Raw genomic sequence first — 17,165 nt, forward strand, 5'->3', positions numbered from 1 at the left:
AGACTGCTCTGAGGTGCAGCCTTCAGAGACCTTAAGTTTGAAGTAGTACAAGAATTTTGTGTAGTGATTAATGTTTTTCACCTGCTCGTACCAAAAGGAAGCCTCTAGATTGAGTTTCCAGTTAAGTACCAGCTAGACTCTGGCATAGTGGGTGGTGGGTGAAACGATGATATGTATTGGCTTTGGGAGAGAACCCTAGATTCTGGACATCACACTTACAGAGAACTCCCGAAAACTATCGAGATACCCAATCTCTCAGCCAGGGAAATGTTACCCTATAGCAAGAAGGTTGTCTCACCATCCAGCTTTACACTCCATGTCATGTGGAAGCCGTTGGTCATCAGGTAAAAATTCTTCACATCCTCAGGTAGCATGCAGTTATTTTTCTAGAATCACAAAGCAGCTGAGTGTTAGGGCAGAAAAAAGGCACAAGGCTATGCCCCAAAGCAAATGGGGATACTACTTACCATGTTTCAGATACCCCAAATAGGAAGATTCTGATAATTATCTACAAACTCGATTACTGAGTTCAAGATGGCAACACCAGAGGCCCTGAACTCACCTTCTCCCACAGACACACCAAACCCACAGCTACTTATTGAACAACTTCCTCTGAAAGAAAATCAAAAATTGACTTAGCAACTCCTACACACTGGGTGAATGAGAAAAACCCCACATGGAAATGCGTAAGAGGCTGAGACACAATTCACCATAAACCCCATCACTGGTGCAGCAACACACAATCAGGAGAGAACCCCATCTTCCCTCTAAAGAGTGACAGGTTTGAACTCCGTATCTGGCACACCAACTTTTAAGGTCTGCATGTGAGAGGTGAACTCCCCAACATCTAGCTTTGTAAGCCAAAGGGCTTGCTCCACAAGACCCACAAGGCTACAGAAACTGAGAAATAGTTGTCCAAGGGCTCATGCATGCGGGTTTACCAACCCAGGGCCTAGCGCAGAGGCAGTTGACTGAAAAGTACCCAGACTTCCAGTCTTTCTGTGTAAGAGGCTTATTTGCTTATCTGACAGCATCAGCCTGAGTGGCAGTTACCTAATTTAGCACACATCTAGGGGCTGACAAAAATACTCTCTAGAGAATGGGGTGGCTGGCTGTCACCATCTTCATGTTCTCTGCCTTGCTCCAGGTCAGTAGTATCTCCCAGAAAGAGCTTATGCATCCAACTGATTCAGTGGCTTTTGCACTGACTGCCCAAGGGACACATCCCTTGATTACTGGGCTCTGGTGGCCAAGGGGGTTAGGTTTCCAGGTCTCACAGGACCGCAACAAAGAAACCGTTCTGAATCGGCTATCCCACCATGGTACAGTATAGAGGCAGCACACTGAAAAGCCCAGTCTTTCCATGAAAGACGCTGATTTGTCGATCTCCAAAAACCGTGGCCTAAGGGTCTCTCCTCTGCACAGACTTGGGAGGCCAGCGGGCACCATGTTCGCATGCACTACCCCTCTGCCATGCTCCAGGTCACCAGTGTCTCTGTGAAAGCACCTATGTCTATGTATGGCACCCCAGCTATTTTGGCTGTTGCCCAAAGGACACAGTACTCAATAGCCTGGCTCTGGTAGCCAGCAGGGCTTGTGCTAATGGGTTCAATGGGATGGTAAGCAAACAGTTTATGACTGGCTATCCACCCGGGGCGCAGTGTAGAGGGAAAAGAGAAAAACAGCCAGTTTATACTCTTTCCCTGAAGGATGTATACAGTTGACCCTTAACACAGGTTTCAAATGTGCAGGTCCACGTATATAGACTCTTTTCCCCGATACAGTACTGTAAATGTATTTTCTAATTTCTTAAATAAGATTTTTTTTTCTTTAGCTTTATTGTAGGAATACAGTGTATAATACATAAAACACAAAAATATATGTTAATTGACTGTATGTTTTCAGTAAGGCTTCTTCTCAACAGTTTTGGGGAGTCAAGTTATATGTAGATTTTTCACTTTGCAGATGGGTTGGTACTCTTAACCCCTTCATTGTTCAAGGGTCAACTGTATTTACATACTTTAAAAGTTGCTGCCTGAGGGCCCAGCTTCCAATCAGCTTTATCTAGGTGTTGAGAGAGATCCTCCCCTTTGGAACACTACAAGTCTGGGCAAACCCTGAACCACTGGGAGTTATTAAGGACAAAGAAGCCTGCCTACACAATCACATCAGGTTTGGGAGACAACAAAGAACAAGGGCACAGTAGAACAACAAAGTTCATCTCCTACATTAGACCTTGCCTTTAAGACTGGAAGAGGTGGCTGTTTTACCTAATCACAGAAACCAAGGAAGAAAAAAAGAAGAGAGGAATAATACATTCCAAACAAAAGAACATAAGACCTCAGAAAGACCATAATGAAATGGAGATAAGCAATTTACCTAACAGTTCAAAATAACACTCATAAATATGTTCACTTTGAGCTCAAAAGAGGAATGCATGAACAAAGTGAAAATTTCAACAGAGTTGTACAATATAAAAGTAACACATGATGGGGCGCCTGGGTGGCTCAGTCGGTTAAGCATCCGACTTCGGCTCGGGTCATGATCTCACAGTTCATGGGTTCGAGCCCCACTTTGGGCTCTGTGTTGACAGCTCAGAGCTTGGAACCTGTTTCAGATTCTGTGTCTTCCTCTCTCTCTGCCCCTCCCCCACTCGCGCTCTGTCTCCCTCTGTCTCAAAAATAAACATTAAAAAAAAAAATTAGAAAAAAAAAGTAACACATGAAAGTCACAGAGCTGAGGAATACAATGACTGAACCAAAAAATATACTAGTGAGGTTCCACGCCAGACTAAGTGAAGTGCAAGAAGGGACAGTGAGCTCAAAGACAGAGTAGTGGAACTCATTTAATCAGAGCAGCAAAAGGTGGGGGGGTGGGGGGGGAGAAAGAAAGAAAGAAAAAAAAAACATTTAAAAGAGTGAAGATACCTTAAAGGACTTATGAAAGAACACAGAGCAGACTAGTATTAGACAAAAGGGTCCTGGAAGGAGGAGAGAGAGAATGTGGAAGAAAAATTACTTGAAGAAATAATGGCTGAAAACTTCTTCAACCTGGAGAAGGAAACAGACATCATAAATCCAGGAAGTGCAGAGTTCCAAATAAGTTGAATCCAGAGCCCCACCCCAAGACAAATAATTGTCTAAGGAAAAGCAGCATCTTAAAGGTAGCAAGAGAAGGGGCACCTGGGTAGCTCAGTTGGTTAAGCTTCTGACTTTAGCTCAGGTCATGATCTCATCATGGTTCATGGTTTGAGCCCTGTGTTGGGCTCTCTGCTATGAGCACAGAGCCTGCTTCAGATCTTCTGTCCCCCTCTTTCTCTGCCCCTCCCTTGCTGGGGCAAAAAAAAAAAAAAAAAAAAAAAAGGCACCAAGAGAAAAATAAGTTTTTAACATACAAGGGAACCCTACAAAAGACTATGAGATTTTCTCAGCAAAAACTTTGCAGGCCAGAATGGAATGGCACAATACATTCTAAGTGCTGAAAGAAAGAAACTGCCTACCAAGAATACTCTATCCAGCAAAACTATTCTTCACAATTTAAGTAGAGATAAAAAATTTTCCAGACTAGCAAAAGCTATAGGCATTCACCACCACTACACTGGCCTTACAAGAAACGTTAAAGAGATGAGGTGCCTGGGTGGCTCAATCAGTTGAGCGTCCGACTTCAGCTCAGGTCACGATCTCACAGTTTGTGAGTTCAAGCCCCGTTGTCGGGTTCTTTGCTGACAGCTTGGAGTCTAGAGCCTGTTTCAGATTCTGTGTCTCCCTCTCCCACTCATGCTGTGTCTCTCTCTCAAAAATAAATAAACATTAAAAAAAAAAAAGAAATTTTAAAGAGACATCCTTAAGTGGAAAAGCCACAATGAGAAGTATGAAAGAAAAAAAATCTCACTGGTATCAGCAACCATATACTGAAGATAGTACATCAACTACTTATAAAGCTAGTATGAAGGTTAAAAAGCAACAGTAGTAAAAGCAACTATATCTACAATAACTAAAGGATAAACAAAATATTGTGAAATATGACATAAAAAATATACAACGTGGGGGGGATTGTAAAGATGCCATGCTTGTAGAATGTGTTTGAATTTAAGTAACCATCAACTTAAAACAGACTGCTAGATACAGAGGGTATTAAACAGGAGCCTCACGATAACCACAAACTAAAAACCTTTGATATATAAAAAATAAAGAGATAGAAATCCAAACATAATACTGAAGAAAATCATCATATCACAAGAACAGGAAAGGAACAAAATAGAATTATAAAACAATCAGAAAAGTGTGGCAATAAGTAAATACCTATCAACAATTACTGTAGAGGAACTTGGGAAGATAGTGGAGTAGGAGGACCCTGAGCTCACCCTTCCCACGTTTACAACTAGGTATCATCCACATGTAGGTCATTAAACTAGAGAGCAATTCAAAGGCTGGCAGAACAAACTCCAAAACAAAAAAAGCTGCATCTAAAGGTTAGGAAGGTGAGATAGGCAAGGGATGTTGACCTCAAGGGAGAGGGAGCCGTGGGCCCTTGTACCAGGGAGCTCATACGGGAAGACAAATCCTCTTAACATTTATTTGTCTTTGAAAACCAGAGAGGCTGAATTGTGTGAGTTTGTATAACCAGCAGGACTTGGACCCTGGAGCTTTAGAAATCAGCTGACTCAGCATTGGGGGAGTGGAGACACAAAGGCAAGTGACAGCTGGGTTCCTGCCCTTAAAGACACAGCAGCCAGCACAGAGAGGCAATATAAAGACAGCAGTTTATGCAACACCAGGGGAAAATGGGAGACATATCTGTTCATAGGAATTTCAGAGTGCGTTGGGGGACTTCTCTGAAAACGAGGGAACTGGCAGGTGCCATTTTTCTCCCCCCTTCCCCAGCATAAACACAGGGCCATCTGTGGGAGGCAGGGCTGCACAGACACTAGCTACACACAAGCTACCTAACCTGCAAGCAGTGCACCATGCCAATGAGTTCTCCTGAGGACTTGCCCACTCTAAGCCTGCTACCCTTGGCCCTGTGCTCAAGGCAAAGTTTGTAAAACTTGTGCATGCCCCACCAAGCTGCTGGGTTCACAGCTGCCACCATACACCCCACCCAGTTCTGCACACCCCCAGCTGTTGTCACTCACCAGGTGAGTGTCACTCACCAGGCTGCACCCAGCCATCCTCAGGCACTGCGCCCAGCTTCAGGCCCCATGCTGACCAGGCATGCAGGTCCTAGCTGCCACAGTGCTTGTACAAATCTGGCGTAAAACTAGTGGCCCAGCGCAAACTTTGGTAACACCACAGTGACCCCAGCACAGCCCACAACAGGCAGAGAGTCAGTGTAGATGACTGTACTATAAGGAAAAGTGATGAAGACACAACAGCAGGAGATAAGCAACACACATAAGAAGCTCTCTTGAAGTGCCAAGATCAGATGAACAGCACACAGAACACTGCAGGACACTCCAGGACCTCTTCTTCATAAAGTCACTACTTTCAAAAGCAGAAGACATAGCTGACCTTCTTAATACACAGAAACAGACACAGAAAAGCAGATAAAATGAGGAGAAAGAGAAATGTAATCCAAATGAAAGAACAACACAAGGCCATGGCCAGAGATCTAAGTGAAATAGATAAGTATCATTCTGTGATATAGTGAAATAGATATAAGTATCAGAGAATTTAAAGCAATGATCATAAGGATTCTCACTGGACTTGGGAAAAGAGTGGAGGATATAAGCGAGACCCTTAACACAGAGATAAGGAACAACATTGCAGAGATAAAGGGCTCAATAAACAAAATGAGAAATATACTTGACAAATGAACAGCAGGCTGGAAGAAGCAGAGAAATAAATTAATGACTGAGGACACAGAGTAATGAAAAGTAACCTGAACAAATGAGAAAAAAACGCAAAACAAGAACAGAGAGCTCTGTGACTCAATCACAAGTAATAACATTAGTGTTACAGGAGTCCTTGAAGAAGACAGAGAAAAAGGGGAAGAGAATTTTTTTGAAGAAATAACATCTAAAAACTTCCCTAATCTGGGGAAGGAAACAAATATCCAGATCCAGGAGGCAGAGAAAACCCCCATCAAGATCAACAAAAACAGTTACCCAACAAGACATAATTAAATTAGCAAAATATAGTGATAAAGAAAAAAAAAAGCGTATTAGTCCACAAAAGACAGTTAACATAGAAGGGAAAACACATAAGTCTAGGAGGGAAGTTTTCAGCAGAAACTTTCTAAGAAGGAAAGGACTGGCATTGGAAGTGCTGAATAGGAAAAATCTGCAGCCAAGAATAGTCGGTCCAGTGAGGCTATTATTCAGAATAGAAGCATAGTTTCCCAGACAAATAAAAACTAAAGGAGTTCATGACCACCAAACCAGCCCTGCAAGAAATATTAAAGGGGACTCTTTGAGTGGAAAGGAGAGACCAAAGTGACAGTATAAAGGTAGAAAACACAGCAGTAAAAATGAATATTGCTATAAAAAAAATCATTCAAGGAATTCACAAGATAAAAGGATGTAAAATACAATGACACATACCTAAAACATGGGGAGGAGAAGAGTAAAGAATGGGTTCAAACGTAAACAACCATCAACTTAATATACACTGGTATATGCAGAAGAGGTTACATATAAACCTAATGGTAACCCTGTATCAAAGCACAAAGACAAAGAATGCAAAGCACAAAGAGAAAGATATCCAAATATATCAGTAAAGAAAATGAACAAAACACAAAAGAAAGACAAGGATCAGGAAAATCTTCAGAAACCACAAAACAAGTAAGGGGATAATCCAATAAGAAGCTAAAACAGTTGCAAATATGCATCCACTACTGGAACACACAGTTAAGAACAAACATAAAGGAACAAATCAATAATAATACAACAATTGTAGAGGATTTTAACACCCTACTTACATCAATGGACAGATCATCTAAACAGAAAATCAACAAGGAAACAACGGCTTTGAATGACACTCTAGAACAGATGGATTCAGCACATATAGTCAGAACATTCCATCACAAAACAGCAGAAAACACATACTTTTCAAATGCACATGGATCATTCTCCAGAATAGATCACATATTAGTCCACAAAACGACCTCAACAAATTCAAGAAGATCGAAATCATACGATGCATATTTTCTGACCACAACGCTATGAATACAGAGGTCAATCACCAAAAAAAAAAAAAAAAAAAAAAAAAGGAAAGACCACAGATATATGTAGGTTAAAAACATGCTACTAAACAACGAATGGGTCAACAAAGAAATCAAGAAGAAATGAAAAAATACATGGAAATAAATGAAAATGAAACCACAACAGTCCAAAACCCCTGGATGCAGCAAAAGCAATTCCAAGAGGGAAGTTTATAGCAATACAGGTCTACCTCATGAGGCAAGAAAAATCCCAAATAAACACCCTAACCCTACACCTAAAGGAACTAGAAAAAGAACAAACAAAACCTAAAACCAGCAGAAGGAAGGAAATAATAAAGACTAGAGAAGAAATAAATGATATAGAAATTAAAAATAACAATAGAACAAAGAAACCAGGAGCTGTTTCTTTGAAAAAAATCAATATAATTGACAAACCCATCAAAAAAGAAAGACTCAAATAAATAAAATCACAAATGAGAGAAGAGAAATTAAGAACCCAATCATAATAGAATATTTTGAAAAAGTATATGCCAACAAACTGGACAACCCAGAAGAAATGGATAATCTTCTAGAAACACATAAACTATCAAAACTAACATGGGAAGGAACAGAAAATTTAAACAGACCAATAACTAGCAAAGCAATTGAATCGGTAATCAAAAAAATTTCCAATAATCAAAAGTCCAGGACCAGAGGGCTTCACAGTGAATTCTACCAAACATTTAAAACATTTAAAGAACAGTTAATACCTATTCTATTCAAACCATACCAAAAAACAGAAAAGAAAGAAAACTTCCAAATTCATTCTCAAAGCCAACATTACCCTCATATCAAAACTAAATAAAGACATCACTAAAAAAAAGAACTACAGGCCAACATCCCTGATGAACATAGATGCAAAAATCCTCAATAAAATACTAGCAAACCAAATCCAACAAAATATTAAAAAAAAAAAAGTGAGGGGCGCCTGGCTAGCTCAGTTGGTTGAGCGTCTGACTTCGGCTCAGGTCATGATCTCACAGCTTGTGAGTTCGAGCCCTGCATCAGGCTCTGTGCTGACAGCTCGGAGCCTGGAGCCTGCTTCAGATTCTGTGCCTCCCTCTCTCTCTGCCCCAACCCACTCGCATTCTGTCTCTCTCTCAAAAATAAACACTAAAAAGAATTAAAAAAAAAAAAAGTGATACACCATCTCAAATAAGATTTAACCTGGGCTAAAAAGGTGGTTCAATATTTGCACATCAATTAACCTGATGTATCAGTCAGAGAAAGGATAAGAACCATATGGTCATTTCAAAAGACACAGAAAAAGTATTTGACAAAGTAAAACATCCAATCATATGATAAAAACACTCAACAAAGCAGATTTAGAGGGAACATACCTCAATATAATAAAGGGCATATATGAAAACTCCACAGCTAACATCATCCTTAATGGGAAAACTGAGAGCTTTCCCCCTAAGGTCAGGAACAAGACAAGATGTCCACTCTCACCACTTTTATTCAGCATAGTACTGGAAGTCCTAGCCACAGCAATCAGACAACAAAAATAAATAAAGGTCATCCAAATTGGTAAGGAAGAAGTAAAACTTTCACTATTTGCAGGTAACATGATACTCCATAGAGAAAACCTGAAAGACTCCATCAAAAAACTGCTAGAACTCATAAATGAATTCAATAAAGTCACAGGATACAAAATCAACACATAGAATTCTGTTGCATTTCTGTATACCAATAATGAGGCAGCAGAAAGAGAAATTAAGAAAACAATCCTATTTCCAATTGCACCAAAAAATAGCAAGATACTGAAGAGTAAACCTAACCAATGAAGTGAAAGACCTGTACTCTGAAAACTAAAAACACCGATGAAAGAAACTGCAGGCAACACAAAGAAATGGAAAAAGATTCCATGCTCACAGATTGGAGGAACAAATATCGTTAATACCTGTATCACCCCGAACAATCTACACATTTAATGCAATCCCTATCAAAATACCAGCAGCATTTTTCACAGAACTAGAACAAACAATCCTAAGATTTGAACATATCTACAAAAGGCCCCGAATAGCCAAAACAATCCTGAAAAAGAAAAAGCAAACTTGGAGGCATCATAATTCCAGACCTCAAGTGTTATTATTACAAAGCTGTAGGGTTCAAAACAGCATGGTAGTGTTATGGAAATAGACACATAGATCAATAGAACAGAAAATCCAGAAATAAATCTACAACTATACAGTCAATAAATCTTCAACAAAGCAGGAAAAAATATCCAATGAGAAAAAGTCTCTTCAACAAATGGTGATGGGAAAATTGGACAGCAACATGTGAAAGGAAAAAAAAAAAAAACAAAACTGGACCACTTTCTTACACCATACACAAAAACAAATTCAAAATGGATTAAAGACCTAAAAGTGAGATCTGAAACCATAAAAAAAAATCCTAGAAGAGAACAAAGGCAGTAATCTCTCTGACATAGGCCATAGCAACTTTTATTGTCTCCCGAGGCAAGGGAAATAAAAACAAAAACAAATTATTGGGACTGCATCAGAGTAAAAAGCATCTGCACAGCAAAGGAAACAATCAACAAAACTAAAAGGCTACCTACAGAATGGGAGAAAATATTTGCAAATGATATATTCAATAATGGGTTAGTATCCCTAATATATAAAGAATTTATAAAACTTAACACCCAAAAAACATTACAAGGAGATCGGCGCCTCAGTGGCTTACTCATTTCAGCTCAGGTCTTCATCTCAGGGTCATGAGTTCAAGCCCCACGTTGGGCTGTGTGCCGGGCATGAAGCCTACTTTCAAAACAAACAAACAAACAAACAAACAAAAGAAACCCAAAAAAACCCCACAAGGACATATCACCTTATAAGCGTCAGAATAGCTAAAATCAACAACACAAGAAACAAGAAGTGTTGGCGAGGAAAAAGGAACCCTTGTGCACTTAGGAATGCAAACCGGTACAGCCACTGTGGACTGTGGAAAATAGTATGGATGTTCCTCAAAAAGTTAAAACAGAACTAATCTACAATCTAGCAATCATACTGCTGCACATTTACCTAAAGAATACAAAAACACTAACTCAAAGGGATACATGCACCCCTATGTTTAAAGCAGCATTATTTATAATAGCTAAGACATAGCAGCCCCAGGTGTCCATCGGTTGATGAATGGATAAAGATGTAGTGTACAGTAATATTATTCAGCCATAAAAAAGCACAAAATCTTTCCATATGCAACAACATGAGTAGAGTTAGAGAACAGAGAGTATCATGCTAAGCCAAATGAGTCCAAGAAAGACAAATACCATATGATTTCACTTGTATGTGGAATTTAACAAACAAAACAAATGAGCAAAGGGGGGGGAAAAAGAGACAAATCAAGAAAAAGATTCTTATTTATAGAACAAACTGATGGTTACCAGAGGGGAGGGAGATGGGATGATGGGTTAAACAGGTGATGAGGATTAAGGAGTGCACCTGTGATGAACAATGGGTGATGTATGGAATTGTTCAACCACTATATTATACACTTGAAACTAATGTAACACCGCATGTTAACTAACTGGAATTAAAACCTTTACAAAATAATTACTTTAAATATAAATGAACTAAATGTTTCAAGTAAAAGACACGGTAGCTGAAAGGATTAAAAAAAAAAAAAAAAAGACTCATGTATATGCTGCTTACATGAGACTTATTTCAGACCCAAGGACACCCACAGGCTGAAAGTGAAGGGATGGGAAAAGATATTCCAAATCAATGGAAGTGAAAATAAAAGTTGAGGTAGCAATACTTGTATGAGAGAAAACAGACTTTAAAACAGACTGGAAAAAGAGACAAAGAAGGATTACGTAATGATAAAAGGGTCAATACAACATGAAGATCTAACAATCATAAATACCTATGTGCCCAGAATAGGAGCAACTAAACATGTCAAGCAAATATTAACACAGCTAAAAGGAAAAATGGACAAAAATACAGTAATATTAGGGGTTTTAACACCCACATATATCAGTGGATACATCATCCAGACAGAAAATCAATAAAACAGTGGCCTTCAATGACACATTAGACCCGATTGATTTAATAGATATATATACAGAACATTCCATCTAAAAACAGGAGAATACACATTCTTTTCAATGCATATGGACCATTCTTCAGGACAGATCACATGTTAAGCCATGAAACAAATCTCAGTAAATTTAGGAAGACTGAAATCCTATCGAGCATCTTTTCAAACAACTGTGGTATGAAACTAGTAATAGTAAGGAAAAAAAAAAACTGGAAAAAAACCCCCACAAACATGAGGAAGGCTAAACAACAAGCTACTAAACAACCAATGGGTCAATAAAGAACTCAAAGAGGAAATAAAAAAATACTGTGACTAATAAAAATGAATACACAACATTCCAAAATATATGATGTAGCTAAAGTTGCTCTTAGAAGGCAGTTTATAGTGATATAGACCTAACTCAGGAAACAGGAAAAAAATCTCTAATAAACAGTCTAACTTTACACCTAAAGGAACTAGAATAAGCAGAACAAATGAAGGCCAAAGTTAGTAGAAGGAAGGAAATAATGAAGATCAAAGCTGAAATTAATGAAATAGGCTAAAAAGAAAAAAAAATAAAAAAGATAAATGAAACTAAGACCTAATTCTTTGAAAAGATAAATAAAATTGATAAACTTTTAGTGAGACTCATCAAGAAAAAAGAGAGAGGGCTCAAATAAAAACAACAATGAAAAAAATTACAACTGACACCACAGAAATGCAAAGGATTATAAAATACTGCTACAAAAAATTATATGCGTGCATATTGGACAATCTAGAAGAAATGGATATATTCCTAGGAACATACAATCTTCCTAGACTGAATCAGGAAGACTGAAAATCTAAACAGTTACTACCAATAAAATTGAATCAGTAACAAAAATCCTCACCATAAACAAAAATCCCAGACCAGATGGCTTTGCAGGTGAATGAGAACACTTAAAGAAGAGTTAATACTTAATACCTATCCTTCTCAAACTATTCCAAAAACATGAAAAAGAACACTTCCTAACTCATTCTACAAGACCCTGACACCTAAATCATATAAAATCCCTGATGAACATAGATGCAAAAATCCTTGACAAAATATAAGCAAACTGAATTCAATGATATATTTAAAGGATCATATACCACGATCGTGTAAAGGATCATATACTACCATCATATAGAATTTACTCCAGGGATGAAAGGATAGTTTGGTATCCATAAATCAACCAATGAGTTATATATACCACATTAACAAAATGAAGGATAAAACTCATATGATCATCTCAATATTTGCAGAAGCAGCCCTTGACATAATTCAATATTCATTTATGATACAAATTCTCAATGAAATGGCCATATATAACAAATGCACAGCAAATATCATACTAAGCAGGAAAAAGCTGAAAGCTTTTCTTCTAAACTCAGGAATGAGACAAGAATTCCAATTCTTGCCACTTTTATTCAACATAATTCTTGAAATCTGACAATAAAAGAAATAAAAAGCATCTAAATTGGTAAGAACTAAGTAAAACTGAACTATTTGCAAATGACATGATACTCCATACAAAACCCCAAAGACTGCACCTAAAAAACTATTAGAAACAATTAATTCAGTAAGGTTACAAAATACAAAATTAACAAAAAGAAATGTGTTGTTTTTCTATACACTACTACCAATCTATCAGAAAGAGAAATTGAGAAAACAATCCCATCTACAATTATGTCAAAAAGAATACCTAAAAATAAATTTAACAAAGGAGGTGAAAGATCTGTACTCTGAAAACTATGTAACACTGATTTAAAAAACTGAAGATGACACAAATTAATGGAAAGACATACCAGGCTAACAGATTAGAAGAATTAATATTTATTGTTAAAATGTCCATACTACCCAAAGAAACCTACAGATTCAGTGCAATCTCTATAAAAACACCAATGGCGTTTTACAGAACTAAAACAAACAATCCTAAAATTTGTATGGAACCACAAAAGACCCCAAAGAGCCACAGCAATCTTGAGAAATAACAAAGTTGGAGGTATCACACTCCTTGATTTCAAACTATGCTACAAAGCTACAGTAATCAAAACAATATTGTACAGTCAAGAAACACACATATAGACCAACAGAACAGAACAGAGAGCCCAGAAATAGACCAATTCCTGTATGGTCAATTAATCTACAACAAAGGAGGCAAGAATGTACAATGGGGAAAAGACAGTCTCTTCAATAAATGGTGTTGGGAAAACTAACAGCTATAGGCAAAAGAATGAAACTGAACCACTTTCTTACACCATACAAAAAATTTACCTCAAAATGGATTAAAGACTTAAATATAAGACCTGAAGCCATAAAACTACTAAAAGAAAACACATGTAGTAAACTCTTGGACATCGTTCTCAGCCATAATTTTTTGGATCTGTCTCCTCAGGCAAGAGCAGAAAGAGCAAAAATAAACAAGACTCCATCAAACTAAAAAGCATTTGCACAACAAGGGAAAACATCAGCAAAAAAAGGCAACATACTGACTAGGAGATAATATTTGCATAGGATACATCTAAAAAGGGGTTAATATCCAAAATCTATTAAAAAAAATTCACACAATAAACACCAAAACCTCCCAAATAATCCAATTAAAAATGGGCAGAAGACCTAAATAGACATTTCTCCAAAGTAGACATACAGATGGCCAACAGACACATAAAAAGATGCTCAACATCACTAATCATCAGAGAACTGCAAATCGAAACCACAATGAGATCACCTCACACTAGTCAGAATGGCCAGTATAAAAAAGATAAAACATGTTGGTGAGGACGTGGAAAAAAAAGAGCCCCTGTGCAGTGTTCGTGAAAATGAACACCAGTGTAGTCGGAAAACAGTATGAAGGTTCCTCAAAAAATTAAAAAAACAGAACTATAATATGATCCAGCAATTCCTCTTCTGGGTATTTAGCTGAAGAAAATGAAGACCCTAATGCAAAACTCGTAAGTTCACAGCAGCATTGTTTACAACAGTCAACACATAGAAGCACCCTAAGTGTTAATCAGTAGATGAATGGATAAAGAAGATGTGGGGGGGTGTGTGCGCGCGCACACACACACACACCACGCACAATGGAATACTTTTTTTAATGTTTATTTTTGAGAGAGAGAGAGTGTGAGCGGGGTAGGGACAGGGAAAGAGGGAGACAGAGGATCTGAAGCGGGCTCTGTGCTGACAGAGGATGCAGGGCTCGAACTCACAAACCATGAGATCATGACACGTGCCGAAGTCAGACGTCTAACAGACTGAGCCACGCAGGCGCCCCTATACAATGGAATATTATTCAGCCACAGCAAAGAATGAAATCTTACCATTTTGAAGAAAATAGACAGACCTAGAGGGTAATTATATTAAGTGAAAATAAATCAGAGAAAGACAAATGCCATATGATTTCACTTACATATGGAATCTAAAAAAATAAAACAAAATGAATAAACAAAACAGAAACAGATCCTAAATACAGAGGACAACTGGTAGTTGCCAGAGGGGAGGGAAGTGAGGGATGTATAAAACAGGTGAGAGAGATTAAGAAGTACAACTTCCAGGTGTAACATAAATAAATCACAGGGATGTAAAACACAGCAAGAGAATATAGTCGGTAACACTGTAGTAACTTTTTATGGTGACAGATGGTAAAAGGACTTATTCTGGTGATCATCTTGTAAATGTATATAAATTTCAAATCACTGCATTGTACACCTTAAACTAACATAATGCTGTTTGTCAACTATTAAAGAAAAAAAAAATGGCTGAGTGGGTTAAGAAACAAGACCCGACTATATGCTGCCTATATGAGACTAACTTCAGCTTTAAGGACACATACAGACTGAAACTGAAGGGATGGAAAAAGACATTTCATGAAAATGGGAACCAAAAAAAGCAGGAGTAGCTAGCTGTATCAGACAAAAACACACTTCAAGACAGAGATTGTAATAGGAGACAAAGAAGATCATTATTTTTGTTTTTATTACAAAAATTTTTTTTAATGTTTATTCATTTTTGAGAGAGAGAGAGAGAGAGAGAGAGAGAGAGAGAGAGAGAGAAACAGAGCATGAGCGGGGAAGGGCAGAGAGAGGGAGACACCGAATCTGAAGCAAGCTCCAGGCTCCAAGCTGTCAGCACAGAGCCTGCTGCAGGGCTTGAACTCACGAGCCATGAGATCATGACCTGAGCTGAAGTCAGATGCTCAACCGACTGAGCCACCCAGGCACCTCAAAGAAGATCATTATTTAATGACAAAGGGGTCAATCCAACAAGAGGATATCACATTTATAAATACTTATGCACCAAATAAAGGAGCACTTAAATATATGAATCAAATTATTAACTAAAGGGAGAAGTAGACAGAAATACAAATAATAATATGGGGGCTTCAATACCCTACTTTTATTGATGGATAGATTATGCAGACAGAAAATCAATAAAGACAATGGATTTAAATGAACATTAGACCAGATGAACAACAGACACAGAAAATTCCATCCAAAAGCAGAATACACATTTTTCTCAAGCACACATGGATCATTCTTCAGGACAGATCATATGTTAGCCCCAAAACAAGTCTTAATAAATTTAAGAAGATTGAAATCATATCAAGTATCTTTCTAATCACAATGGTATGAAACTAGAAATCAATTAGAAAAAGAAAACTGGAAAATTCACAAATATGTAGAGATTAAACAACTTGGTCAGAATCACCAATGGCTCAAAAGGAATACTCAAAAGAGAAATAAAAAATATCTTAAGACAAATGAAATTGGAAATACAAGATGCCCAAATTTAGGGATTTAGCACAAAAAGTTCTTTTTTTTTTAAAGTTTTATTTATTTTTGAGAACAACAAGAGAGCATGTACAATAGGGGGAGGGGCAAAGAGAGAGAGGAGAAAGAGAGAATCCCACTATCAGTGCAGAAACTGATGTGGGGCTCAAACCCACGAACCATGAGATCATGGCCTGAGGTGAAGTTCAGCGCTTAACCAACTAAGCCACCCAGGTGCCCCTACTTAGTACAAGAGGTACTATGAGGGAAGTTCATAGTGATAAATCCCTACATTATGAAATAAGAAAGTCCTCAAATAGGCAATCAAACTTTACATCTCAAGGTACTGGAAAAATAAGAACTAAACCAAAATTAAAAGAAGGAAATAACACAGATCAGAGCAGAAATAAATGAAATAAAGACTAAAAAGACAAAAGATCAGTGAAACTAAGAGCTATTTTTTTAAAGTAAACAAAATAGATAAGCCTTTAGCTAGATTCCCCAAGAAAAAGAGAGAACTCAAATCAGAATTGAAAAAGAAGACGTTACAAGAGATACCACAGAAATTAGAAAAACTAATGCAAACAATTATATACCAACAAATTGGAAAACGTAGAAGAAATGAAAAAATTGCTAGAAACATACAACCTACCAAGACTGAATCATGAAGAAATAGAAAATCTGAATAAGCAAATTACTAGTATGGAGAATTGAATCAGCAATCAAAAACTTCCAAACAAAAGTCTGGGGCCAGATGGCTTCATAATTGAGTTCCACCAAACATTTAACTAATTATTAATACGAATCTTTCTCAAACTCTTCCAAAACATATGAGAAAGAAACACTTCAAAACTCATATTATGAGGCTGGAATTACCTTGATACCAAAACTAGACACAAGTACTATAAGAAAAGAAAATTATAGGTGCCCCTCGGTGGCTCAGTTGATTAAGCATCCAGCTCTCAATTTTGGCTCAGGTCATGATCTCATGGTTTGTGAGTTCAACCCCATGTAGGGCTCCACACTGACAGCACAGAACCTGCTTGGGATTCTCTCTCTCCCTCTCTCTGCCCCTCCCCCGCTCACTCACGCTCTCTCAAAATAAATAAACTTAAAAAAAATTACAGGCCAATAACCATGATGAACATTGA

At 37.7% G+C, this 17,165-nt stretch overlaps 1 protein-coding gene across 5 annotated transcripts in view; it reads right to left on the bottom strand.

The window, feature by feature from the left end:
- The window catches only part of TPGS2 (tubulin polyglutamylase complex subunit 2), a 67,757-nt gene that overhangs the window by 19,408 nt on the left and 31,184 nt on the right, over positions 1 to 17,165 (bottom strand). For all 5 annotated transcript variants that reach the window (XR_006210188.1, XM_007090727.3, XM_042963029.1 and 2 more), the window contains one exon: positions 299 to 386. Coding sequence is in view for 4 of the 5 variants with exons in the window: in XM_007090727.3 (XP_007090789.2) it covers positions 299 to 386 (88 nt within the window). In the remaining variant the exon portion in view is untranslated. The remainder of the gene's footprint in view (positions 1 to 298; positions 387 to 17,165) is intronic.

The sequence above is a fragment of the Panthera tigris genome, chromosome D3, assembly GCF_018350195.1.
Source record: "Panthera tigris isolate Pti1 chromosome D3, P.tigris_Pti1_mat1.1, whole genome shotgun sequence".
Classification (NCBI taxonomy): Eukaryota; Metazoa; Chordata; class Mammalia; order Carnivora; family Felidae; genus Panthera; species Panthera tigris.